The 23,558-nt window shown below is 43.2% G+C and overlaps 1 protein-coding gene across 1 annotated transcript in view; it reads right to left on the bottom strand.

Moving 5' to 3' along the window:
- Window positions 1-1,568: 1,568 nt before the first annotated feature.
- Window positions 1,569-23,558, bottom strand: part of ARMC2 (armadillo repeat containing 2) — a 132,968-nt gene continuing 110,978 nt past the window's right edge. The window contains exons 16-19 of the mRNA XM_075063878.1: window positions 20,674-20,787; window positions 18,874-19,006; window positions 6,590-6,750; window positions 1,569-2,039 (exon numbers count right to left, since the gene is read on the bottom strand). Coding sequence (XP_074919979.1) covers window positions 1,882-2,039; window positions 6,590-6,750; window positions 18,874-19,006; window positions 20,674-20,787 — 566 coding nt within the window. The 3' untranslated portion in view covers window positions 1,569-1,881. The remainder of the gene's footprint in view (window positions 2,040-6,589; window positions 6,751-18,873; window positions 19,007-20,673; window positions 20,788-23,558) is intronic.

The following is a 23,558-nucleotide window of genomic DNA, read 5'->3' as shown; positions in this document are numbered from 1 at the left end:
CTTGAACCTACCCCAGAGAGAGAAACCGCAAGACCCAGATAACTAATCCGGCAATTTTGCCACAGCTGATATGTGTTCAGCTTATATGCCACTGATGGTGCACATGGAGCCCATATTTTGAGTTTGGATTCTTTTTGGCCAGCAGTGTTTGGGGACGGCGTGTGGCTGTCGTCCTATCACTCTGTGTCCTTGTGCCTCTGTGAGTGAGGGTGCAGAGGCAGGCCAACCCCAACTGCCATATTGTGACAACACAAATAATTACAGTTACTGTAAGGCCAAATAGCTTTCTTCAAGTCCCTGTCCCTATGTGCACCTCTACCTCAATATAAGCTGTCCTCAGGAGCCAAAAATCTACATGATTATAGGTGACACCGCATTATATTGAAACTTGCTGTGCATCTGCCAGAGTGCACATTCGTCACCCCTCCCCCCCCCGAGTGCTGCTTTACGTGCGTTATATCTGAATTTGTAGATCGGGTTCACGTTACATGGGGGTAGAGGCGTGTATCCACTGCGTGGTTCACAAGCCGTTGACTAGAGCCACAGGAGGCGAATAGTGATAGGAGTCTGCCTAAACAATGGAACAGGAGGCATCGATCTTGAGTACACTGAGTTTACATGGTGGCGTATAACATTATTATGCCCCCGTTGGAGGCACTAAGACACCTCGGTAGATTCACAACTTTCCAAGGGACACTGCTGGCCAAAACTAGCAACAAGTACCCAGAATGCATTGCACCAACAGTTATAATATATACGCTGCACCCCGCCCCCCCCCCACATCCCAGCTCTCTCCACCTGTAGTTTGGGCACTGATTCAATGGATTGGGGCAGCCTTCTCTCCCCCTTTCTGTTGTGCATGACCAGTCCTATAATACTAATTCTTCCTCTTATTTTAAGGACAGAGCCAGGACTAGTCATCCATAACAAAGAGGGAGAAAGAAGGCTGCTCGTGATCCATTAGATTCTTGCCCAAACCAGAGCTGGAGAAAGCTCAGATAGTTGATTACCAACTTCCCTGTGAAAAGGATAAAGCACATGATCCCTCCAGCGGAGAGGAAAAATAATCCCCAGCCAAGAATGGGGATGGTAGAGAGACTCTCTCCCAGCAGTTTAGAGTAGGAGGCTAGAGTTTCCCCTCTCTCATCAATGAAGAGGGAAATCCCCACGAGTGTGTAGAGAGGAGGGAAACAGATGATGTCTCCCTTTCTCACAAAAAGGGGAAAATTCCAGTTTACCATTTAAAAAAAATTCAAGCTCTTGTGCTTCATTTAAGGGAGAATCTTGTGAAAAGAACAAACTCCAAAAGTAACATTTGCTATGGAATTTTATGAAGAAGAAGAAGAACCAAGCCCAAGTCTGTAGACAGATGTAGTGTACTACAGAACAATCTTTTATAATGCATAGCTCCTTGCTGCCAGAGATCTCCCATGTGCCCATTGCAGGGGAGGGACTCTAACAACTATAAGAAGTAAGTTTGGCAAACTATTCAAATAGTCTCTCTTCAGCTGTGAACAAACTTTTCCACCAAAGAAACCGGCAACAGAATTTAATAGAAAAGTCACATTACATCAATTATTTTTTTAAGCAACATTATACAAATCCTAACTTTCTCAAAAGATGGTATTCAGACTAGCTATGAGATAAATTAATTTTATTCATTTTTCCCATAATGTCCAGCATGCTTGCCAATGAAAATGTATAGGTAGCATCAGAAATAGTTAAATATACAATCTACATACAAAAATAATCAGCACTTAATGGAGTTATTTTCAATATATTAATAGCAAACCCTGTTTGCATTTACTACTACTATTTTAAAACAGCTGAAATAGTCTGCGGTTTGTATTAACAGTTTTTTAGCAGCCCCCCCGCCCCCGGTTAAAATGAAGTAATAGTTATAGGTTGAAGGAAGGAATGGTGGCTTTGAATTCTGTTGAGAAGCTTCTGTGCCACAGGCTTGAACTCCGTTTCCCAATACAGTTTGTGATAGTCCCTTAAATCTTTGTCGAAGTTGTAATCCAATGCTAATTCCTCATCTGTAATGGGGAAAAATGTTGTCAACATTGAAGAATAAAAAAACCCTATGTATTATCATGAGGGCATGTACAATTTTTACCTGTTCAGCATTCATAGTTTGCAAACAACTTTGAGTTAAACTAAAAACCACTGTCTGAAGAGTGTAGTTCTAATGGAAAAACATGAATGCCTCTGGGCTCAGAAAAATGAGTAAAAAAAAATAGCATAGTTGAGGTCTGTATTTATCACCTCTCAATGGCTTCACAATAGTTGTCTACAACTACTTCCTTTTTTTCTTAAGTGCCAGCTTGGGAACTCGAAGTCAAGCATCAACAGTAAGAAACTCTACAATTAAATGTAATTGACAAGTTTGTAGATGTACAAGCCAGGAGGTAATCCTGCTCCTTCCTTTGACTGTGTTGGCTCTTCCTGTGGTTATGAGGGTGGAGATGAAAGGATGGGAGAAGCTGAACCCTACCAAAAGTAGTGGGGGCAAGCTACCTCCAAAGAAGGGACTTCCAAAGCTTAATAGAAAGGAAAAGCAATTAGTCTGAGAAGAGTGTTGTCTTTGCAGCAAGGAATCCTGCAATGAGCGGATGGAGATGAAAGCAAAGCCAGGACCTCAGATCCAAACAAGCAGCAACGTCACCAAAGATGCTTAAAATGTGTCTGACCACAAAGGGGCTCAGGGAGCGGACTCTGGAAAGGACAGATAAGGGATTCTGAAGTCTGTTCTCAGAGAGAAATGCATTACCTAGCCCAGAGAGTCTTTTCATATATAAATTAACTCTCCCTGACAAAAGTGTAATTTCTACCCATTTAATAGATATGTCTTATGGTCCATAACATGTTGAAGGGATGAGTAAAGGCCCTGGCTGAGGGGTCCTGGATCAAAAGGTCGTAGAAGCATATTTGATATACACACACACCTCTGCCTCCTGTCCTTTCCTACTTGCTGCAGTTACTAGACCAAAGAGAATAGTGCAGAGCTGGAGCTGAAGATTTCCCACAGAGATGCAGATTACAATGATGGGCTACATGAATGGGGATCCTCTATGGAAGTACAGTAACTCCTTACTTAAAGTTGTCCCAGTTAACACTGTTTCATTGCTGATCAATTAGAGAACATGCTCATTTAAAGTTGTACAGTGCTCTCTTATAACATTGTTTGGCAGCTGCCTGCTTTGTCCACTGCTTGCAGAAAGAGCAGCCCGTTGGAGCTAGCTGATGGGGGCTTGGAACTAGCGTGGACCAGAAATCCCTCAAAGTTCCCTGTGTGGCAGCTGTCCCACAGGCTATCTGTCCTTCTTCCCACTGCCTTGTGCTTGCTGTGCAGATGGGCAGAGAAGAAGGGTGTTAATGTCAGGGTATTCCCCCCCGTACCTCATCTCCACAGAGTGGATGTAGGTGGGGACATAACAGGACTCAGGACAGAGGGAGCTTACTGGCAGCAGCTGCTCTGTCAACTTGCTGATCTACTTAAAAAGGCAATGTACTTTGAGAGGGATCAGAGTACTTAAAGGGGCAATGCACACCTCTCTCTCACAGGGTGTGAGATGCACATCTCTCTGCCATGCTGTCTCCCCTCCCTCCATTTGTGCTGCCTTGTAGAGTGTGAAGCTACATTAACAACGTGTTAACCCTTGAGGGCTCAGCCTAGTGCTAGTTCCATCATTTAGCAATAAGGCATTCCCTGGGAAATATCCCACTCTCTGACTTCACCACCTCAATCAAGCTTCACAATCATCATTGCTGTGTACAGTATTAAATTGTTTTTTAAAAACTTATACTGTGTGTGTATATCTGTCTATATATATATAGAGAGAGAGAGTGTGTGTCTTTTGTCTGGCAAAAAAAAAATGCTCTGGAACCTAACCCTCCTATTTACATTAAGTCTTATGGGGAAATTGGATTCACTTAACATCATTTTGCTTAAAGTAGCATTTTTCAGGAACATAACTACAATGTTAAGCGAGGAATTACTGTCTGTAGACAAATCATCTAGTCGAGAGGTTCTAATCTCCCAACCCCCTTCTCAATGTGGAGATCAGGGGGTATCTCCTGCACTACAGAGCACATGGATGCCATTCCAGGAGTGAGACAAACACACTGCTGCTGCATGGTGTGGTGGAACCCAGGACTAGAGTGCAGGCTCTGTGCCATGAGAACTGGGGGTAGGAGTGACCTGTAAGAGGATGCCCACAGGAGAGGAGGCCAATACCCAGCCCTAGTGGAATGTAAGTGTATTGAGATCCCCCTACCACCCATCTGTAAATAAGGTAGGCGACAATTGGGTTGACACATTAAAACCCACCGAAGAGGAAGGAGGAAAAAGTGTGATGTGGTAATGGGAACCAAGCTACCCAACATCACAAGATACACAGCTGCAGACAAGCCCCGGGTCTGCTGTTCCTGCAGGAACTCCTGCAATGAGGTAACGGAAGCAACTATGCAGAGTGAGTAAGTGTCAGGCCGAAGGGCCCTGCAGAGGCAGTTAGTAGAGCAAGTGGGAAGAGGGTCTCGGGGGCAGCAAAAAATCTCCTGTTCCTGAGAGAAGAGTTTATTCACTGGGTGGACTGTGACAGAGCTGCTGGCAAGGGGTCTAAAATGGGGCAGAAAGGAGGAATGGCTTTCCTGGTTGCCGTCCTTCCTGACTCTGCAGACTTTTTATTTCCCACTCTATGTTATTACATGCATCTTCTTGCTAGAGATGGTTAGTGAGGCTAGTGAACTATGGAGCAGCAATCACCTTGCCCCAACTCACAGGAGGCCAACAAATGAGGGGAAAGGGCTGTCCGGCTGGCCTTAGGTAAAGTCTTTTAATTGACTGAAGTCGCCTCCTACTTCCTGACTGGTAGAACCTTAATGCTGATAAGGCATATAATGGGTATAATAGCAGGAGAGGGTTCAAGGCCAATATTAACTCACTGTTGTCACTACCATAATTCGATGACTCCTAACACACACAGGAAGCAGATCTGGTGCATAAGAGTGCCATTTGTACCGTCACTCTTCTTACCATAAATTTGAGGAAGATTAACTTTCAAGTTAAATTTTGATTTAAATAACCATGCTTACGTGCTACAACTAAAATTGTAATTGCAGAAGGACACCCAGCGGCTGGCAGATGAACAAGCTAATGGGAGTAATCATGTATTGTGTCAACATCTTGACAGCTGGAGGAAGAAAATGTTAAATGAAAAGGAAAAACCCAGTAGCATTAAGAACGAAGATGCACAGTCACCACTAGACAGCAAACCTTTCAGGAATGATTGTGACTGACTAGTATGTTTGCGCTTTTGTCAGAGAAATGCTAAGAGGTGCATTATTGATTGTGTAATGAGTATTTTTAGACAGATGCTTTATCTTATCATGCAGTAGTATAGTGCCATCTATCACTGCACAGCAAGGAAAAATAAAGCAAATAAATTACTTAGTAACTTTGCAGTAAACATGAACCACCACTTTTCGCAGTCTAGAAATGTCCACAGAAGACTGTGGGGCATCTCACTTCTTAGCAGGTCTTCCCAACTACCATCCAATCCTTGCCTTAACAATAATATCCAACTTTTCAAGAAATTAAATTGTAAATCAAAATTAACCAAATATTTGCCTCACTTTGTTTTGGATTTTTCGTGTGTGTGTGTGTGTTTTTTAAGGCAATTGGAAGAGGCTGACTCAGTGAGTATAATACAAAGCAAAGTAGTGAACATAAAATAAAGGGGTAAGATTAAGTACAGAAACTGCACTGTTATGTACAATTTGAAAACAAATGTATCAGGCAGTAATAGGATCTAGTTTATCTACATGCCACTAGATGTCATTTCTCTGCTTGTCTTTCTCTCTGGGACACAGGCCCTGGCATGGGGGGAGCAAGGCAGGGGTTACAGGGAGTCTTGAAAATATAGGGAGATAGGAGGGTGGCCCATGGAACTTGTAGGTGGGAATGGGGGAGTGCAAGAAGCCCCTTGCACGTGCAATAAGAACATAAGAACGGCCGTACTGGGTCAGACCAAAGGTCCATCTAGCCCAGTATCCTGTCTACTGACAGTGGTCAGTGCCACTCAGCCTACTAAAGCAACAAAGTGTTCAACTCTCTAGTGCATTAGGGGAAATGTCTTATTCCCCTGTGCTGCCCAGTGTGCTCTGTATTCACAATCAAGGTTAGTTAAGCAGCTGAACGTCTGATTGAGTGCTTCTGTAAATCCCTATATTGCTCTGGAGGGGAAGAAGGGCCCAGTTGCAGTATATGGGGAAGTTGGGTCAAACAAGCAAAGGACTGTTGGTGAAAGACACTAGTAGCTTACTGACTGGCAAAGCAGCAGAACTGGGACTGGAATGGCAATGGTACAATAAGGCAGTTCTACCTTGACTACCTACATCTGCGATGAAGGAGGAAAAACATGGAGATAGCAGCTACCGTGAAGGGGCAAAGGCGATTGTGTCACTGAATAATCCATGAACCGCTAAACTGTTTCATTACATTGCATCCCATTCACAGATATTTCCTTGGTTTTACTCCTGTTTTGTTCTGCTCTGAGGAAAAGGCAATGAGATTGTTAGCTCTTACCTAAAAATGATGCAAGCAGCACTAGGAGCGTATTGATATCGTCTTCTTCAAAGCATGATGCAGCATTTGTGATATTTTCGCTATAGTTCCACAGCGTTTTGCATATCAAGCAAGCCAACTGCCAGTCTGTAGGCCCAAAGTCTCTTAAACAATCAACTAACCTGTTAGTATGAAAAAAAAAAGTTTTAATGTTCTGTTCAATTTTATTCTCTCTTGTTCCATTCAAAATCAAACCAGTCTTAAAACATATGCAGACCCAGCCCCTTGTAGGCATGCAGGGAAACGGGCACTAGCACAATACTAAGCTTAACCTTCTTCCTCATTCTGCCCCTTCTTTTTCCAAGTTCAGTGAAGCCTGGCCACACTGCAGATCACCTGTTCCTGCATTGAGTTCCACCAGCGTGCATTCTGTTGGTGACATCACAGCCACTACAGAACTCTACAGCACAGCAAAACCAGCACAGAGTGGATCAGATAAGAATAAATTTTTGCCCAAGAAGTGGCAGTTTTGAACAGTTATCTTTTACAACCACGGTTCCAGAGTTAAGCCACATCTACAATCCTGGGCAGGATGAACCTCTGAGGGGCAGTGGGGGGGGGGGGAAGAGGGACGTACAACAACAACAACAAAAACCCTACAAGAGTTCTACGAGGCATGATACCCATAGCACTTCCCTGTGGACAAATGTGGGCACGTCACGTCAGCAAGTTCCCCTGAAGCGGATCTCTCTTAGCTCCACAACACACATCTGAGGAAGATGTGGCTTAGCCCTGGTGGCAAAGAAACAGCAGGGTATGAACCTTAGGTAGGCAGAAGTCAAACTAAAACGCCAAAGCGAAGACGAAAAAGTTTCTTATCACCTTTCTTGGAGGGTTCTTTTCAGCCACCGTCGGGTCATGTTCCGATAAGAAGGACTAACGCTTAAAGAGCTCTTTCTGGCTGCTGGGATAGAGCATGTGGCTCCGGGTGGTTCCCCTGAGAGAGCTGTTCGTCAGCCCGAAAGGGCTGTTCTTGTGTCCTTCCCCAGATGGTGATAGCAGAGTACATAGCCCTTTCAGGCGGTCACGCTGGAAGTACCTTGGGGCCTCCGGCCAACCGGTCCGGGCTTTCCAAGAGCCCCATGCCTGTAGCTGCACTACAGACGATCTTTTAGGTGTTCAATGAACGAGCTAGGGAGTCCATCTAGCTGGTCACTTACCTGAGTGTCGTCCTCTCAGACCTGGGAAGCAGCTAATTAATATGGACAGGTTGGCTAGCCTCCAGCTCTCCTTAAAAGGGCAATCACCCTGTGTTGTAACTTACTTACCGCACTGAAGATCTTCATAACAGATGGGTTACAGGTAAATGTGTCTTTTCCTGGTTAAAAGGGTTAAGAAGGTCAGGAACCCGCGGTGACCACCTACGCGAAGAAAGGACCAAAGGGGTAATAATACGTTCAATTTGGTGGGGAAGTCGCTTTGTGTGTGCTTTTTGTTTGGTCGTGTCATGAATGGTCGGCTCTTGGGACTAAGGAGGACGCCAGACTACACCGCAGGCTCCGTCCACAAAATATTTCTGATCAGTCTTCTACATGTGTCAAATTGTCAATGAAATCAGCGAGGCAAGGTGATTTAGCGGATGTTTGTTTCTCACCTGTAAATGTTTTTGGGCGGAAGGATTTTTACCTTTTAGTTTGTTTGCTGTTATTAAATAGGGGGGCGGGGGGGTCCTCTGGCTATATGATCTAGGACCTGCTGTCACCATTTTATCCCTGATTTACAGAGATATGTTCACTTTTGTCTTTCTCTAATTAAGCGAGCTTTTTTGTTAAGAATCCTGTTGATTGATGTTCACTTATGTTTTAACGATCCAAGGGAGTATTGGTCGGAACGCAACTCACGCAGGGATTGGGGGGGGAAAGGAGGGAGGATGGTTATCTTCCTCATGTGTTTTTTAAGATCCAAGGAGTTTGGATCGGTGGAAGCCTTGCAAGGCAACCCAGGGAGGGGGGAAAGTCTGGGGGAAAGGAGAGGATGGTTATTCATCCTTATTTTAAGATCCAACGGGTTTGGATGCTGGTTCCCCAGGGTGAAGGAAAGGGTTTGGGGGAACAGAAAGTGTGCCAGACACTAAATTCTGGCTGGTGGCAGTGTACCAGATCTAAGCTAGTAATTAAGCTTAGAAGTGTTAATGCAGGTCCCCACTTTTTGTACTCTAAAGTTCAAACTGGGGAAAGAAACCTTGACATGGTGAGCAACGGTTTGGGATTTTTAAGGAACCAAAAGCCAGTAGGATTTTTTTCTCTCTCCTTTCTAGCTGCTTGGAAAGCAGACTGAGGGCAGAGGTGTTAAGTTTTTAACAAGGGTCTTTGTTAAGAGGAGGCTTCAAGCTGTGAGCAAGCAGACTGCAAAAAAGAATTTACATGTTGAATTGTTTTCTCTCTTTCTACCTCTCAGGTATAGCTAGTTAGAAAATCTCTGTTAACCAAGTAGCCCTGAGCAGAGTACATCCTAGGTTTCAGTGAGCTGCAGAGGGGGGTGTGGCCAGCAAAAGAAAGCAGAAAAATGAGTACCAATGGAGCAACTAACAAACTAGAAATGGCTAGGCTGGATGCGGAAGAGAAAGCCAAAGAGGCTGACCACAGGAGAACTATGGAGATAAAACAGAAAGAGATAGAGATGAGAGAAAGAGAAGAAAAAGCCAAAGAGGCTGACCACCGGAGGACTTTGGAGCACCACAGGGAGGCCCCTGGAATTAGCAAAGGTTAAGCCGGATATACCAGCCAACCCTAACAACCCTTGTCCAGGTACTGTTTCCCATCTCAGAAAATTCCCCACCTACAAGGCAGGTGATGATACTGAGGCCTTCTTAGAAAATTTTGAAAGGACCTGCCATGGGTACAACATCCCTACAGACCAGTACATGATAGAGCTGAGGCCACAGCTCAGTGGACCCTTAGCAGAGGTGGCGGCTGAAATGCCTAAGGAACGCATGAACGATTATGATCTTTTTCAAACCAAGGCCAGAATCAGAATGGGGCTAACACCTGAGCATGCCCGCCGGCGGTTCAGCACCCTAAGGTGGAAACCAGATGTGACATTTACCCGACACGCCTACCACACTGGAAAGAATTGGGATGCCTGGATATCAGGAACAAATGCTAACTCTCTGGAAGAGCTGTCCCTCCTAATGCAAATGGAACAGTTCTTAGAGGGTGTTCTTGAGGAAATAGAAAGGTACATCCTAGATGGGAAGCCCAAAACTGTAACCGAGGCGGGGGAGTTTGGAGCCAGATGGGTGGAAGTGGCAGAAAAGAAAAAAGCTACTAGCAAGGGGAGCATATGTAATATCGATCCTGGGGAAAGAATCATTCTATCTAGCTACTGCTAACTGAAGAACAAGAAATCAGGATCAAGCCCTTTGCTTCCTTTCGAGCTATATATCAGAGAAGGAAGAGCCCCAGGATCCTAAAGAATCAGCATATCTGGCTACTCTCAGAGTTCAAGTTCCCAAGTTGCTCCTTTTGTGCTGTTTCCTGAGACACACCACAGGATTTGGATCCTTATTTTCAGTTTTGATCCTGTTGGGCTTGCACTGTCTGAAGAGTGGGGCTTTGAAATTTGGGGTTCATTTGGTCCCACAACTCAAAGTGAAATTCATCTGAAACTGCTGAGCTGAATTCATATTAACAGAGGTAAAACCTCTTGGTTTAGATGTGAAACATTAGCCCATGCCCACCACCAGTCTCGGGCCCTGCCTGTGACCAGGCTTTCCATGTGAAGGGGGAATGCTGGGGTCTCGCAGGGCTGCACATAAAAAAAAAAAGTCGCCAATAAACAACAAGCCTGCCAATATCCAAAACAATTAACATTGCGGTCAGTTGTATGGATTTGGTTCCAGGCAAAATATTTCCATTAATAGAAAGTTGTCATTAACAGAAGTGCTGTTAAAATGGGAACCTGCAACTATCTACTATCAAAAAGTGAAAATAACTGTCAGCAAAACCAAAAAGCACCAGAGGTGATACTATGCAACATCAGCAGGCCAGCCTAGCTGTAAAGTGGCATTTTGGTCCTAGGCTTTTTCCAGTCCTTCTGGGAAGGAAAAAGTTAATTTAGGAATCAAGTGCAGCAGTAGCCAGAATATCTGCCTGCACTAAAAATTCAGAAGAGAACCTGAGATGAACACATCTGCAACTTCTAGAACTGGGGGAAGTAGCACTGACAATTTAAATGAGTCATCAGTTCCTATTGGTCATGAAGATATGTGTCCAGGAAGAAGTCCCAAGACAGCCTGGGGCAAGATCCAGTACTATGGCCACATGTCCCCATGAACTTTCAGACTCCATCCATTATCTTGTTGAGAAAGGACCTATTCAAATGACATATGGAATTTTTAATTTTCCACAGCAGCATGGCAGACATTTCACTGATCAATACTATGAAAGAGTACTAGCAAATGGCAAATCTGTCAGTCGAAGCTGGATGGTGTGTTCCTGTGCAGTGAAAAAGTTGTTCTGTTTTCCATGCTATCAGTTTGCCAGAGCAGCTCCCAGGCCATCTAAACATCATTAAGAAGCTTTCATAAACGGTATGTCAGACTGGAAAAAGTTGGAGCCTAAACTAAGGAAGCATGAAGGTCATATGAACTGCTCCTCAGCCTCTAAAGAACTGCACAGTTGTCTCAAGATTTCTGTGACTACTAATGAAAAGCTGCAGCAGGAAATGAAAGGAAAGAAACACTGTTGGCATTTCATACTGCAGCAATTTCTACATGTCACCCTATTTCTTGGTGAGACAAATCTGCCATTTTCAGGTGATGCTGAACACTTGGGAGATAGATGGAATGGATAGTTCCTCAGAGGGTTTGTGTTATGAAGGCCTAGTCTATTGGCGGGAGGCGGGGGGGAGAAGAGATATGGACCTAAGATACACAACTTCAGCTACGAAAATAGCATAGCTGAAGTCCATGCATCTTAGGTTGCCTCGCCTCGTGTCCTCACAGCACAGGCTTGACTACCACTGCTTCCCCGTTGAGTCTGCTTCCGCCTCTCACCACAGTGGAGTACAGGAGTCGATGGCAGAGCGATTGGGGATCAATCACTACCCGCTGGATCGGCGGGTAGTGTAGACATACCCTAAATATAATCCTGTTTTGGCAGGTCATTTGGATAAAGTGAAGGCAGGTGGAAATGTGAATTCTAGGCTTAAATTGCAGCAAGGGCAGTTTAGGTTGGACTTTAGGGAAAACTTTCTAATGATCAAGGTGGTTAAGCACTGGAATAAATTGCCTAGGGAGGTTGTGGAATCTCCATCACTGGAGATGTTTAAGAGCAGCTTAGACTAACCCCTGTCAGGGATGGTCTATATAATACTTAATCCGACTATGAGTGCAGGGGACTAGACCTGATCAGTGGTTCTCAACCATGGTTACCTGTACCCCTGGGGATACATAGAGGGCTTTCAGGAGGTACATCAAGTCATCTAGATATTTACCTTATTTTACAATAGGCTTCCCAAAAAAACATTAGTGAAGTTAGTATAAACTTATATTTCATTCAGTTACTTGTTTATACAGCTCTATATACTATACACTGTAATGTAAGTACAATATTTATATTCCAATTGATTTATTTTATGGATTATATGGTAAAAATGAGAAAGTCAGTATTTTTTCAGTAATAGTGTGCTGATGCTTTCGTATTTTTATGTCTGGTTTTGTAAGCAAGTAGTTTTTAAGTGAAGTGAAACTTGGGGGTACGCAAGACAAATCAGACTCCTGAAAGGGGTACAATAGTCTGGAAAGGTTGAGAGCCACTGGAATAGATGACTTCTCAAAGTTCCTTCCAACCCTATGATTATCTAGTAAAAACACCCAGAATGGGTTATCTCAACTGTTGGGTCCAAAAATTAGACAACAAATTCTGATGGAAGTGAAAACTCCAAAAAATAAAAAATAAAAAATGATGCACTGTTGCTCAACTGTACACTGGATTGTTTTCATCTGGAACAAATATCTCTAACTCTTCGGAATGTAGAAGTGCATGAAGAAACAGCATCTACTAAAGAGACCTTTCTTACATTCCTGAATGTCAAAGGGCCTTCCAGAGCAGAACTTGCTGAAACTACTTTAAAGCAGCTAGAACACATGGGACTTAAAATAACAGACTGCAAAGCTCATTGTTATGATAATGGGTCAACAGGAGGGACAAGCGCAAGGGTTTGCAGGCACAAATTAGGAAAGTGCATTCCTGTGCCATATCTACATATATGGCCTTGTATTCACAACTGGGACTTGCTGCTTTCTGATGCTTGCTGCTTTTTCTCTTGAGTCTAACAATTATTTGGTAATACTGTTGTTTAGTGGCTCTCCTAAAAGGTGGGATATGTTTAAAAACAAAAACAAACACGTCTATTTCCCTGAAACCTCTGACTGAAAAAAAGATGGGAGGCACACATAGGTCTGTAAAAGCTATTAATCAACAGCTCTCCCAGCTCCGTGATTCACTACTGGAGCTACAAAATTGTACCTCTAATGATATGGTTTGCTCAGAGGCAAAATGACTGCAGATAAACTATCTACTTATTCTTTCATGGTAGCCCTCACTGTGTGGTATAAAATCAGCACAGTGAACAAGCAGTTTCAGGGAAATGATATGAATGTTAGTACAGCATGCAGATTAATACAAACAGCAGCAGCAGCCTTCCACAATTATCATGAAACAGGTTTCGATATAGCACTTGAGAAAGCCAAAGAAATGGCACCTGACTTGGATGTAGAATGAGCATTTCCAGTTATTCACTCAACGGGGAGAAAGAAATAGTTATCTGAAGATAGAGGAGCTGATGGTAAAATGGATACAAAAGAGAAGTTCGGGACTGATTTTTTTAAAGTTCTGAACACTGTCATTACAGAAATTTACAGAAGGTTTAAGGAATTTTTAGCTATGAATGACTTCTTACATATATTTCCCAAACTAGATGATGATTCTTTGGAAAAAGCATGTAAAGAGTTGGCTGCAACTGAAACAGACTTATCAGCTAACCTAATGGATGAACTTGTGACATTAAAATGTATTTTGAATAAAGCTGAAGTAAAAACTCTGCGTTAGATTCTGAACTTTATTGTTAAGAACAAACTGCACTTAGTATTTCCCAATGTTTACACAGTATATCTCATGTATTTATCAATTCCTAGTACTGTGGCTTCAGCTGAAGGCTCTTTCTCCAAGATCAGAAAGACCTATTTATTGTCTCAAATGTCATAGGAGAAATTGAGTGCTTTAGCTCTATTGTCTATTGAAAGTCGAGTTGGAAAGCAGTTGGACTTCACAGAACTGATTCATACTTTTGCAACCACAAAAGGGAAGAAAACTTGTTTTGTAGTGATTCTATCTGCATATAGGGTGAACTATTTTGCAAATTTTTAAATTTATGATTATTTACTTTACCTATTTCAGGTCACTGACTGATTTCTGGTTTAACTCATCAGTTACTGGTGTTTTGTTTGCTACATAAGCAGATTCCATTTGGAGGATTTTCAAAGAACAATATAAAACAGTCCAAAAAGATAATTTGAAGAGCAAGTACCATAAGACTCAAACACTAACAGCAAAAAAAACCACCTCATAAGCAGGGAAGCCTACCAAACAATCAGTGAGGTCACTGATGAGTGAGATGCTAAAGGAGCACTTAAAGAAGACAAGGCCATTGGTCTTCACTGTAGAGAATGTGAGGGAAATTCCCACACCTGAGCTATTCTTTTTATGTGACAAATCTGAGGAACTGTCCCAGACTGAGGTGTCAACAGAGGTGGTTTTGGAATAAAATGATTAAACAAACAGTAATATGTCACCAGGACCAGATGGCATTCACACAAGAGTTCTGAAGGAACTCAAATATGAAATTGCAGAACTACTAACTATGGTATGTAACCTATCATGTAAATCAGTTTCTGTACCAGATGACTGGAGGACAACTAATGTGACGCCAATTTTTTAAAACGCTCTAGAGGTGATCCTGGCAGTTACAAGCTGGTAAGCCTAACTTTGGTCCTAGGCAAACTGGTTGAAACTATAGTAAAGAACAGAATTATCAGACACATGGATGAACATGATGTGTTTGGGAAAGGTCATCACAGTTTTTGTAAAGGGAAATCATGCCTCACCTATCTGTCAGAATTCTCTGAAGGGGTCAACAAACATGTGAACAAGGTGATCCCGTGTATCTAGTGTACTTGGACTTTCAGAAAACCTTTGACAGGGTCCCTCACCAAAGGCTCTTAAGCAAACTAGACAGTCATGAGATATGGGGTGGGGGAAGGTCCTCTTGTGGATCAGTAATTGGTAAAAATACAGGAAAGAAAAGGCAGTAATAAATGGCTAGTTTTCGGAATGGAGAAAGGTAAATAATGGTGTTCCCCATTCCCGGGGATCCGTTTCAGGGATCTATACTGGAATCAGTGCTGTTCAATATATTTATAAATAATCTGGAAAGGGGGTAAACAGTGAAGTAGCAAAGTTTGCAGATAATACAAAATTACTCAAGATAATTAAAGCAGACTATGAAGAATTACAAAGGGATCACACAAAACTGGGTGATGGGGCAACAAAACATCAGATGAAATTCAATGCTGATAAATGCAAAGTAATGCATACTGGAAAATATTATCCCAATTATACATACAAAATGATGGGGTGTAAATTAGCTGTTACCACTCAAAAAAGAGATCTTTGAGTCATCATGGATAGTTCTCTGAAAACATCTGCTCAATGTGCAGCGGCAGTCAAAAAAAGCTAAGTGAATGTTAAGAACCATTAGAAAAGGGGTAAATAAATCAGAGAGAAAAAATTGTAATGCTTCTACATAAATCCATGGTACGCCACCCTTTGAATAATGCATGCACTTCTGCTCACCCCTCCTCAAAAACATACATTAGAAATTAAAAGGTACAGAGGAGGACAATAAAAGTGATTAAGGGTATGGAACAGCTTCTATATGAGGAGAGATTAAACAGACTTTGACTGTTCAACTTGGAAAAGAGGTGACTAAGGGGGGATATGATAGAAATATCCTGCTAGTGAAGGCAGGGGGCTGGACTCGATGACCTTTCAAGGTCCCTTCCAGTTCTAGGATATTGGTATAGCTCCAATTATTTTTTTTTTATCTATAAAATCATGAATGGTCTGGAGAAAGTGAATAAGAAAGAATTATTTACCCTTTCACATAACACCAGAACCAGGGGTCACCCAAAGAAATTAATAGGCAGCAGGTATAAAACAAACAAAAGGAAGTCTTTCTTCTCACAATGCACAGTCAATATGTGGAACATGTTACCAGGGGATGTTATGAAAAGAATTAGCTAAATTCATGGAGGATAGATCCAACAATGGCTATTACCTACAATGGTCAGGGATGCAACCCCATGCTTTGGTTGTCCCTAAGCCTCTGACTGCCAGATGCAGGGACTGGATGACAGGGGATGGATCACTTGATGATTGCCCTGTTCTGTTTATTCCCTTTGAAGTGTCTGGCACTGGCCATTGTCTGACCCATTATAGCCATTTTTATATTCTTATGTAATTAAAGCACGTTAACAGATATGCTTAAACCATGCAATTGGGGTTATCAGCAGAAATAATTCATAAATTAGATGCAACGTATAAACTATCTCCCTTGCCTTTTAGTATGATATATATCATAAAAAGCAACATTCTCAATATTACATTTAATTCTGTTTTAATTTTGGATTTCCCCCACCCCAAGTCTGACAGGGAAAGTTATACTTAAAACAGCATCAGACTAGAGAGTCTTCATTCTTTATATAAATTATAAATCACAGCAAAATACTGAAATAGTAGCCAATTTTTACTTTTTTAAATTCTTAAAATCCATAATTTTCCAAAGGTCTAATTAGCCCCTATTCTCCTGGAAGGTTGTTTTCTTAAATAATGACATCCAGGGCCCCCAAAATACTCACTCTTTCCACCCCAGATAATGGGACCATAGAATCAGTCCTTACTGCAGTACCTTGTATATTAGTTTGCACGGTGCCTGACAAATGTGCTGGACGCTGTGGTAGAGGTGCTTCATAAATCCTAAAATGCATTAGTAGAACCACTGTTGTAAGTTGTGCTGTGTGTGGATACATCAGAATGGTTCTGCCAAAACCAGTATTTTGTGGCTGCTCTAAATGGTTAAAAATGATGCAACAAACCATTTTATGTAACAAAACCTCTGAAATGGCTTCCTCACTTAGAGCAGATGCACCCTAAGGGTGTCTTCACTGTACAGTTAGTCCAGGTGATTGGCACCCAGGCCTGAGTACCCACGTGTGAACAGGCACTGCAATGCCCTACATGAGTTTGTGTGTCTTCACTGGTGCTACTGTCCCCTGAGTGTATCACTAGGATTCTGGGAGTATTTCCCAGGGTTCTTTGAACTGCAGGCAGCTGAGCCTCTGATTCTTTTCCAGTGAATTATGGGAGCACGTGTCTGTCCTCCTGGGCACGCAAGGGGAATTGCGGGAAGGCACTGGAGAACTATCAGTATTCAAATGTCTTAGCCTGTACCCTCAATGAAAAATATACAGGTTACCAGCCAGAGTGAAAGCAGAACCCAGGCTCTAACCCATACCTCTATCTCTGCCAGCCATCATGGGTTCAAGGCACCACTAAGAGGTGTGAGAGGTTTGTGTGTGTGGATGGGAGATGGGTTAGGGGCAACATCCAGGTAAGAGCCCAGGCTAACTTTGCAGTGAAGTCACACCCTCAGAGAAGGACGCAGCTGACAGCATTACCACAAAGCAGTGGCTCTTCAATAAAATAGGCTGGACTGTAAGAGTTTACACAAGCAAGACAGTTCTTGCTTTAACAAGAGGTCTGGCTGGATGAATCTATTTGGAGGCCTCACGGCAGGGCTGGGCTAATTAGCTGCAAGAAGTTTGGAGTCCACATTAAGGAGGGTTTTGATTAAGCTTTGACTACCTTGTTCTGCTAAACATTACTGAACCCTAAAGGTATATTTATTTTTTAATATATTGCAATTCTTTTCATGTAAGCAATTTTGTCTAGAATGTCAGTTTTCTACTGGAAAGGCTGTTCTGGGAGAAAACAGAAGTTGACAGCTAAACGGTTTTTGTTCATGAATATTTGTTGTTCCTGTCTCTTAAAAGTGCACTCCCTTCGCTCATCAGCAACCTTCCTTCCACAGACCAACCCTGCAATAACTTCTCCACAAACTGAGCTAAATGGGACTATGTGATGGACTTAACCCTATCACCTGGAAGGCAAGGGAGAGAACCCCAATTAGTCATGTGCCACACCTGGGTGGACATGTGATAAACTAAGTGCCTCCTGGCTAGAGGAAGTGGAGTTATGCTTTATAAGTAGATCGAGGGGGCTCAGCTGTACAGAAAGATTGCCAAGGAGATAGGTGTCTCTGGTGGAGAGAAGCCCTGGGATGGGGTTTAACAGACAGGAAACAATGGAGGATGAACACTACAGGACCACATTAGGCTCCAACTGGGCAAACCCTGAGGTAGAGCCAACAAGAGAATTACAGTGAAGTCTGAGAGGGGCGGAAGGATTGTAAGTTTGAAAATTTCTTTGAACTTTCATTTGGACTTGTTTGTGCTGCCCTGGAAGAAGTTTAGATTTTCATATGACTTGGCTGGAAGGCCAAACCACAGAATATGCAGAAGGAGAAGATGCAGGCTGACAGAGGAGCCTAGCAGGTGCCAGATGATGACCCCATGCAACACTGCGACCAGACAAGAGGGGGTACCCACAAAAGCATGCTACTACAGGCTCTTTTGGGATTACATCAAAACTGCTCCTTACTCTGCTAAAGGAGATGGTGCATGGTGATACATGGTACTCCTCTTATGGGATAAGTGTACTATATCTAATGAACTTTGAACCTCCAGCAAGCCAAGGAGCGAGACACTGAAATTGGAGAATCAAACTCTAATCTACTGTGTGGAAACATGGAGTCAACCCTGAATGGTATCTCAGTGCCAAAAAACAGTACACAAAAATACATTATGCTTTCTTATTTCCTCCATTTGGAAGTTAAACAATAAAATTAGATTATTTGCCAATAACTGTATTGTTCTTATCAAATCATCTTCACAGTTCCATACTCAGACTTGGTGAAGCACTTGCATAACACTGGAGAATGGGGAAAATACAGCAGAAATCCAGACAGGGAACAACTGCTTATAACACAGAATCATCATCTAAAGCCACTTCATTGTTATCAAGACACTTGATATCCCTGATTAGGATTCTTCCCCCCAGACTTACTTCTTAATTCCTCCTTCTTCCTTTAGTATAGCTCGTTTGTTCTTATCCACAGTAAGGTTTAGCAGAACTCCACAGGCAGAAAAGCAGACATCTTGATGTTTGGCATCGAGCAAAGCAATCATGAACTTGTATACTGGATTGTACAGCAGGAAACAAAATCATCCTCAAGAAACACGGACTTGCACTGTACTTATTACATTCATATGCTTAGGCCAGTAAGAAGTATTTAATTGAAGCACACAGAACTACCTGAAAGTGTTACCTGATGATATGTTGTTTATAATGTTGCTAGAGTAATCTGAGATTGGATATCAGCCACGACCCCATGAAGTTTGAGAATGGATTCCTCTAATCCCCCAAAAGGAATTCTGGTTGCCTTTTATATTTGTGTTTCCCTAATAAGTTACTATAATTTTACTGTTGTTTTTGCCAACTGAAACTAAAACAATACTGCAATTTATTTTTCATTTAGCAGTACTACATCCTGATATTGGAATGAATCGTAGGGGCAAAATTTTCAAACTGTGATACCTAAAAATTAGGTACATAAATCCATCTTGTGGGCACCAGAGGCGTTGAATTCCCATTTCCTTCAGCAGGAGCTGCAGGTGCTTATCACTAGGGCTCCGTGTCTGTCACGGAGGTCGTGGAAGTCATGTATTCTGTCACTTTCCATGACCTCCGTGACTTCTCCAGGGGACAGTGAGGCTGACCAGGAGCAGCCCAAGGGACAGCCACACCAGCTGCAGCTGCTCCAGCTGGATGCCCGGGGACTGCTGCTGAGTCCGCGGCTGCTTTGGCTGCCCGCCTGGGGACTGCTGTCTCTGGGGCTGCTTCAGTGGTCCGTGGCCCCTGGCAGTTGGTGTGGCCACCACAATACTTAATCACAGATATTTTTAGTATAAGTCATGGACAGGTCAAGGGCCATGAATTTTTTGTTTATTGCTCCTGACCTGTCCATGACTTATTAAAAATACTATGACTAAATCGTAGCCTTACTTATCACCTCTGAAAAAATCAAGCCACTTATATCTGGATGCCTAATAGGGGGTTTAGGTACTTAATGTCAGGCACCCATGTTTGAACATTTTGTCCATTGGGCCTAGCAAGAGCTACATCTGAACATGCTCCTAGCCTGGGGCAGAGCTCCAGATAAGAGAGAAATGCCATTACAGTCCAAGAAATGTAGAGAGAGGCAGTGTTTAGTTAAACTTTTAGAAGATACTTTCTCCAGATTGCAAAGATCTGGCATTTGCCCTAAAGCTCCTCTGCCATGAAAAGGAAAAAAGTGATGAGAATGCTGGCATCTTACACCGCATCCAGAGGCAAAAGGGGGAGCTCTCTAGGTGAGGGTGATAAATGTTTTAAGATGCATGTCACAGAATGCTGTACACACTGTCACGTGGGAATCAGAGACCCACAAATGTGAACCCTTACGAATGTTTAAGCTGGAGTTTCATTTTACACAGAATTATTGAGGACATCTGGTCAAAGTGAACTTTAGGAATGTGGGGAGCCAGGGGAAAATTTCAAGACTATTTATTATTGTTTTAAAGAACAAACAATTTCTGCGGGCATAGATTTTTTTCTTGTGTGAAGAAAAATGTATTCCCGCACTCATTATCTACGTTTTAATAATATTCATCTAAATTAAACCAATAAATGCTGTTTATGCTGTAGCTATAGGATTTTTCAGTGTCATATTACATGCTTGTATGTTTCGAGTTATACATGCTGACTGACACAGGTAGCTATCTAAAGAGCTTACATAGAATCACTACTAATGCAAGAGTAACTTACCCTTCTTCTGTATGATGAAGTCACAGACCTCAAGGTATTGGGAAAGATTGCCAAAGACTCTAACAGCTTCCAGAACTCCATCCATATTGCTGCTCATTAGCAGCTTCAGAAGCACTATTTGTTTGCAGAGAAAAAAAAAAAAGGTACAGTTATCGTTACTTATAATTTATATAGCACCAAATATGCCATTAGGCTCTTTACAGATACACTGAGAACCCTTCAAGCAGGATTCTCAAACTAATTGGATAAAGTAAACATTGGAGGAGATGGGGCGCTGGATGAAAAGACAGGACAGGCAGAAAGGTGATGCTTGGAGAACATATATTGTTGGTTCCATTTTTAATCATCTGTTTAGTCAACACTTCCTGAAAGGAGGAGTAGGGTTTGTGTTTTAAGGAGGGATGTGAAGGGGACAATGGGAAGAGACACCCTGAACTGGCTCAGAGAAGAATTTCCAGACACAGAAGGTGGATTGGATAAGAATGGTATACGACTATACACATAGCAGTTAATTTGGAAACGGGGGTGCAGTGAAGGGGGTAAGCGGAGGAGTGAAATGAGACTAAAGCATATGGATCTGGCAGGAACTACGTTGTGTGGACCTTTGAGACCTGTCAAGGGGAGAAAAGCTGGTGAAGAGACCTGAAAAAGGGCTATGCATGGTTGGAGTGACGGGCAAGGTAGATTATTTTGCTTTGTTTTTGCTGTGATGTTTTGAATGGATGGAGGCGAGAATTCAGAAGGCCAAAGAGGAGGCAACTTCTATAGTGTAGGAGAGAAATGATCAGGGACTGGAAAGGGGGATTTTGCAGTGGGAACAAAGAGAAAGAGGAGGTTACTCACCTTGTGCAGTAACTGAAGTTCTTGGAGATGAGTGTCCCTGTGGGTGCTCCACTCTAGGTGTCAGTGCGCCCCTGCGCCTTTGATCGGAGATTTTTTACAGCAGTACTCCTAGCGGCCATGCATGCTTAGAACCTGTCACTCACTCTGAGTATGTCACTAGTAAGCATGCGCAGCCAGTACCCTCAGTTCCTTCTCTACAACGGAGGCCACCCCAACTCTGAAGCAGAGGGGAGGAGGGTGGGTAGTGGAGCACCCACAGAGACACTCATCTCGAAGAACGTCAGTTACTGCTGTGACAAAGTTCCTCCTCTACTTTGGTGGGTCCTGCGCTTGTTCACCTCAGTGATCTTCCCCTCTTGTGGAACCCACAGTCTGGGTCAGCTCCTCCTGTGTCTGATCAGGAGTTGGGAGGTTTGGGGAGAACCCAGGCCTGCCCTCTACTCCGGGTTCCAGCCCAGGGCCCTGTGGATCGCAGCTGTCTATAGTGCCTCCTGTAACAAGGTGGCCGCCCTACAAATGTCAGACAAGGGTACTTTGCGTAGGAAGCTACAGAGGTAGATACAGATCTAGTGGAATGTGTCCTGATCAATGCCCGGAAGTGTAATGTTCTTTATCTGATAACAGAGACGTATGCAATCAGAGATCCATTTCGAAAGCCTCTGGGTAGAGATAGCCATGCCCTTGGAATGGTCCGCGATAGAGACAAAGAGTCTAGGAGAGTTTCTGAAAGTTTTGTTCTGTCCAGATAAAAGATAAGGCCCTACGCACATCAAGTGTGTGCATCGTGGCCTCGAAGGAGTTTGCATGTGGTTTCGGGAAGAAAGTTGGTAAATGTATTGGTTCATTGAGGTGGAAAAGAAGCATGAACTTTTAGAAGGAATTTTGGGTGTAAAAACGTAGAGTCAACTTTTGTCCCTGAAGAAGAGGGTATATGGTGGATCTGCCATAAGAGCTGCTATCTCGCCTGCCGTCTGGCAGAGGTAATGGCCACCAAAAAAGCTGTTTTCATCGAGAGGTGCAAAAGGGAGCAGGTGGCTAAGGCCTCAAAGGGTTGGTGAGTTAAACAGGACAATACTAGGTGAAGATCCCATGGAGGGGTAGGTGGCTTAATGTCTGGATATAGGGTTTGGAGTCCCTTCAGGAAATGTTTGGTGATGGGATGAGCGAAAACCGAAGTATTGTCAACTGTGAAAGCGTTAATGAATAGGTTGTGAGGCCTTCTAAGTGGTGATGGACTGAAATGGAGTCAACTGACGATGAAAGGCCGTGATTGCTTAATGTCCAATAGATGAATCAGGCCGGACTGTATGTCAAGGGAAGAGTATGCAGAGGTAGTAGGAGACAGTTGTTTGGTTGAGCTCCATTTTGTGAATCTTTCCCACTTTCGGAGGTAGGTGGTACGGGTGGATTGTGTTCTGCTGTGTAGAAGTACCCTCTGTACTTGGTCGGAACAGTCTAGTTCTCATTGGAGAACCATGCAGGTACCAAGCTTTGAGGTGAAGCATGGAGAGATTGGGGTGAAGAAGCCGGCCATGCTGCTGTGATAAAAGGTTTTGACCGGATGAGAGGCAGGGAGATCGGTGCTGTTGAATTGACATTCTGGTGAGGAATGGGAACCACGGTTGTCTCGGCATGAAGAGTGCGATCAAGATTATCCTGGCACGATCAGTTCGTATCTTCGTAAGGACCCTGTTGAAGCAATGGTATTGGGGGAAAAGGCAAGTAAACGAAGGCCGGTGCCAGGAGATCATGAATGCATCCCCTAGGGAGTGTTTGCCCAGTCCTGCCCTGGAGCAGAAATTGAGGCATTTTGTGTTTTTCGGGGTTGCGAAGAGATCTATGGTTGGGTGACCCAAGTGCGAAATATGTCGAGAATGATTCTGTCGTCTATCTCCCATTCGTGCTCCGAAGGAAACCGTCTGCTTAGCTCGTCGGAAGTGTGTGTTCAGCACGCCTGGGATGTACGCAGCTGATATCTGGATGTGGTTCGCAAGGCACCAATTTCAGAGTTTCATGGCCTCTGAACAAAGAGAGTGGGAACG

The sequence above is a fragment of the Chelonoidis abingdonii genome, chromosome 3, assembly GCF_003597395.2.
Source record: "Chelonoidis abingdonii isolate Lonesome George chromosome 3, CheloAbing_2.0, whole genome shotgun sequence".
Classification (NCBI taxonomy): domain Eukaryota; kingdom Metazoa; phylum Chordata; order Testudines; family Testudinidae; genus Chelonoidis; species Chelonoidis abingdonii.
The sequence above is the reverse complement of the archived record's forward strand: the minus strand, read 5'-3'. Positions and strand labels throughout refer to the sequence as shown.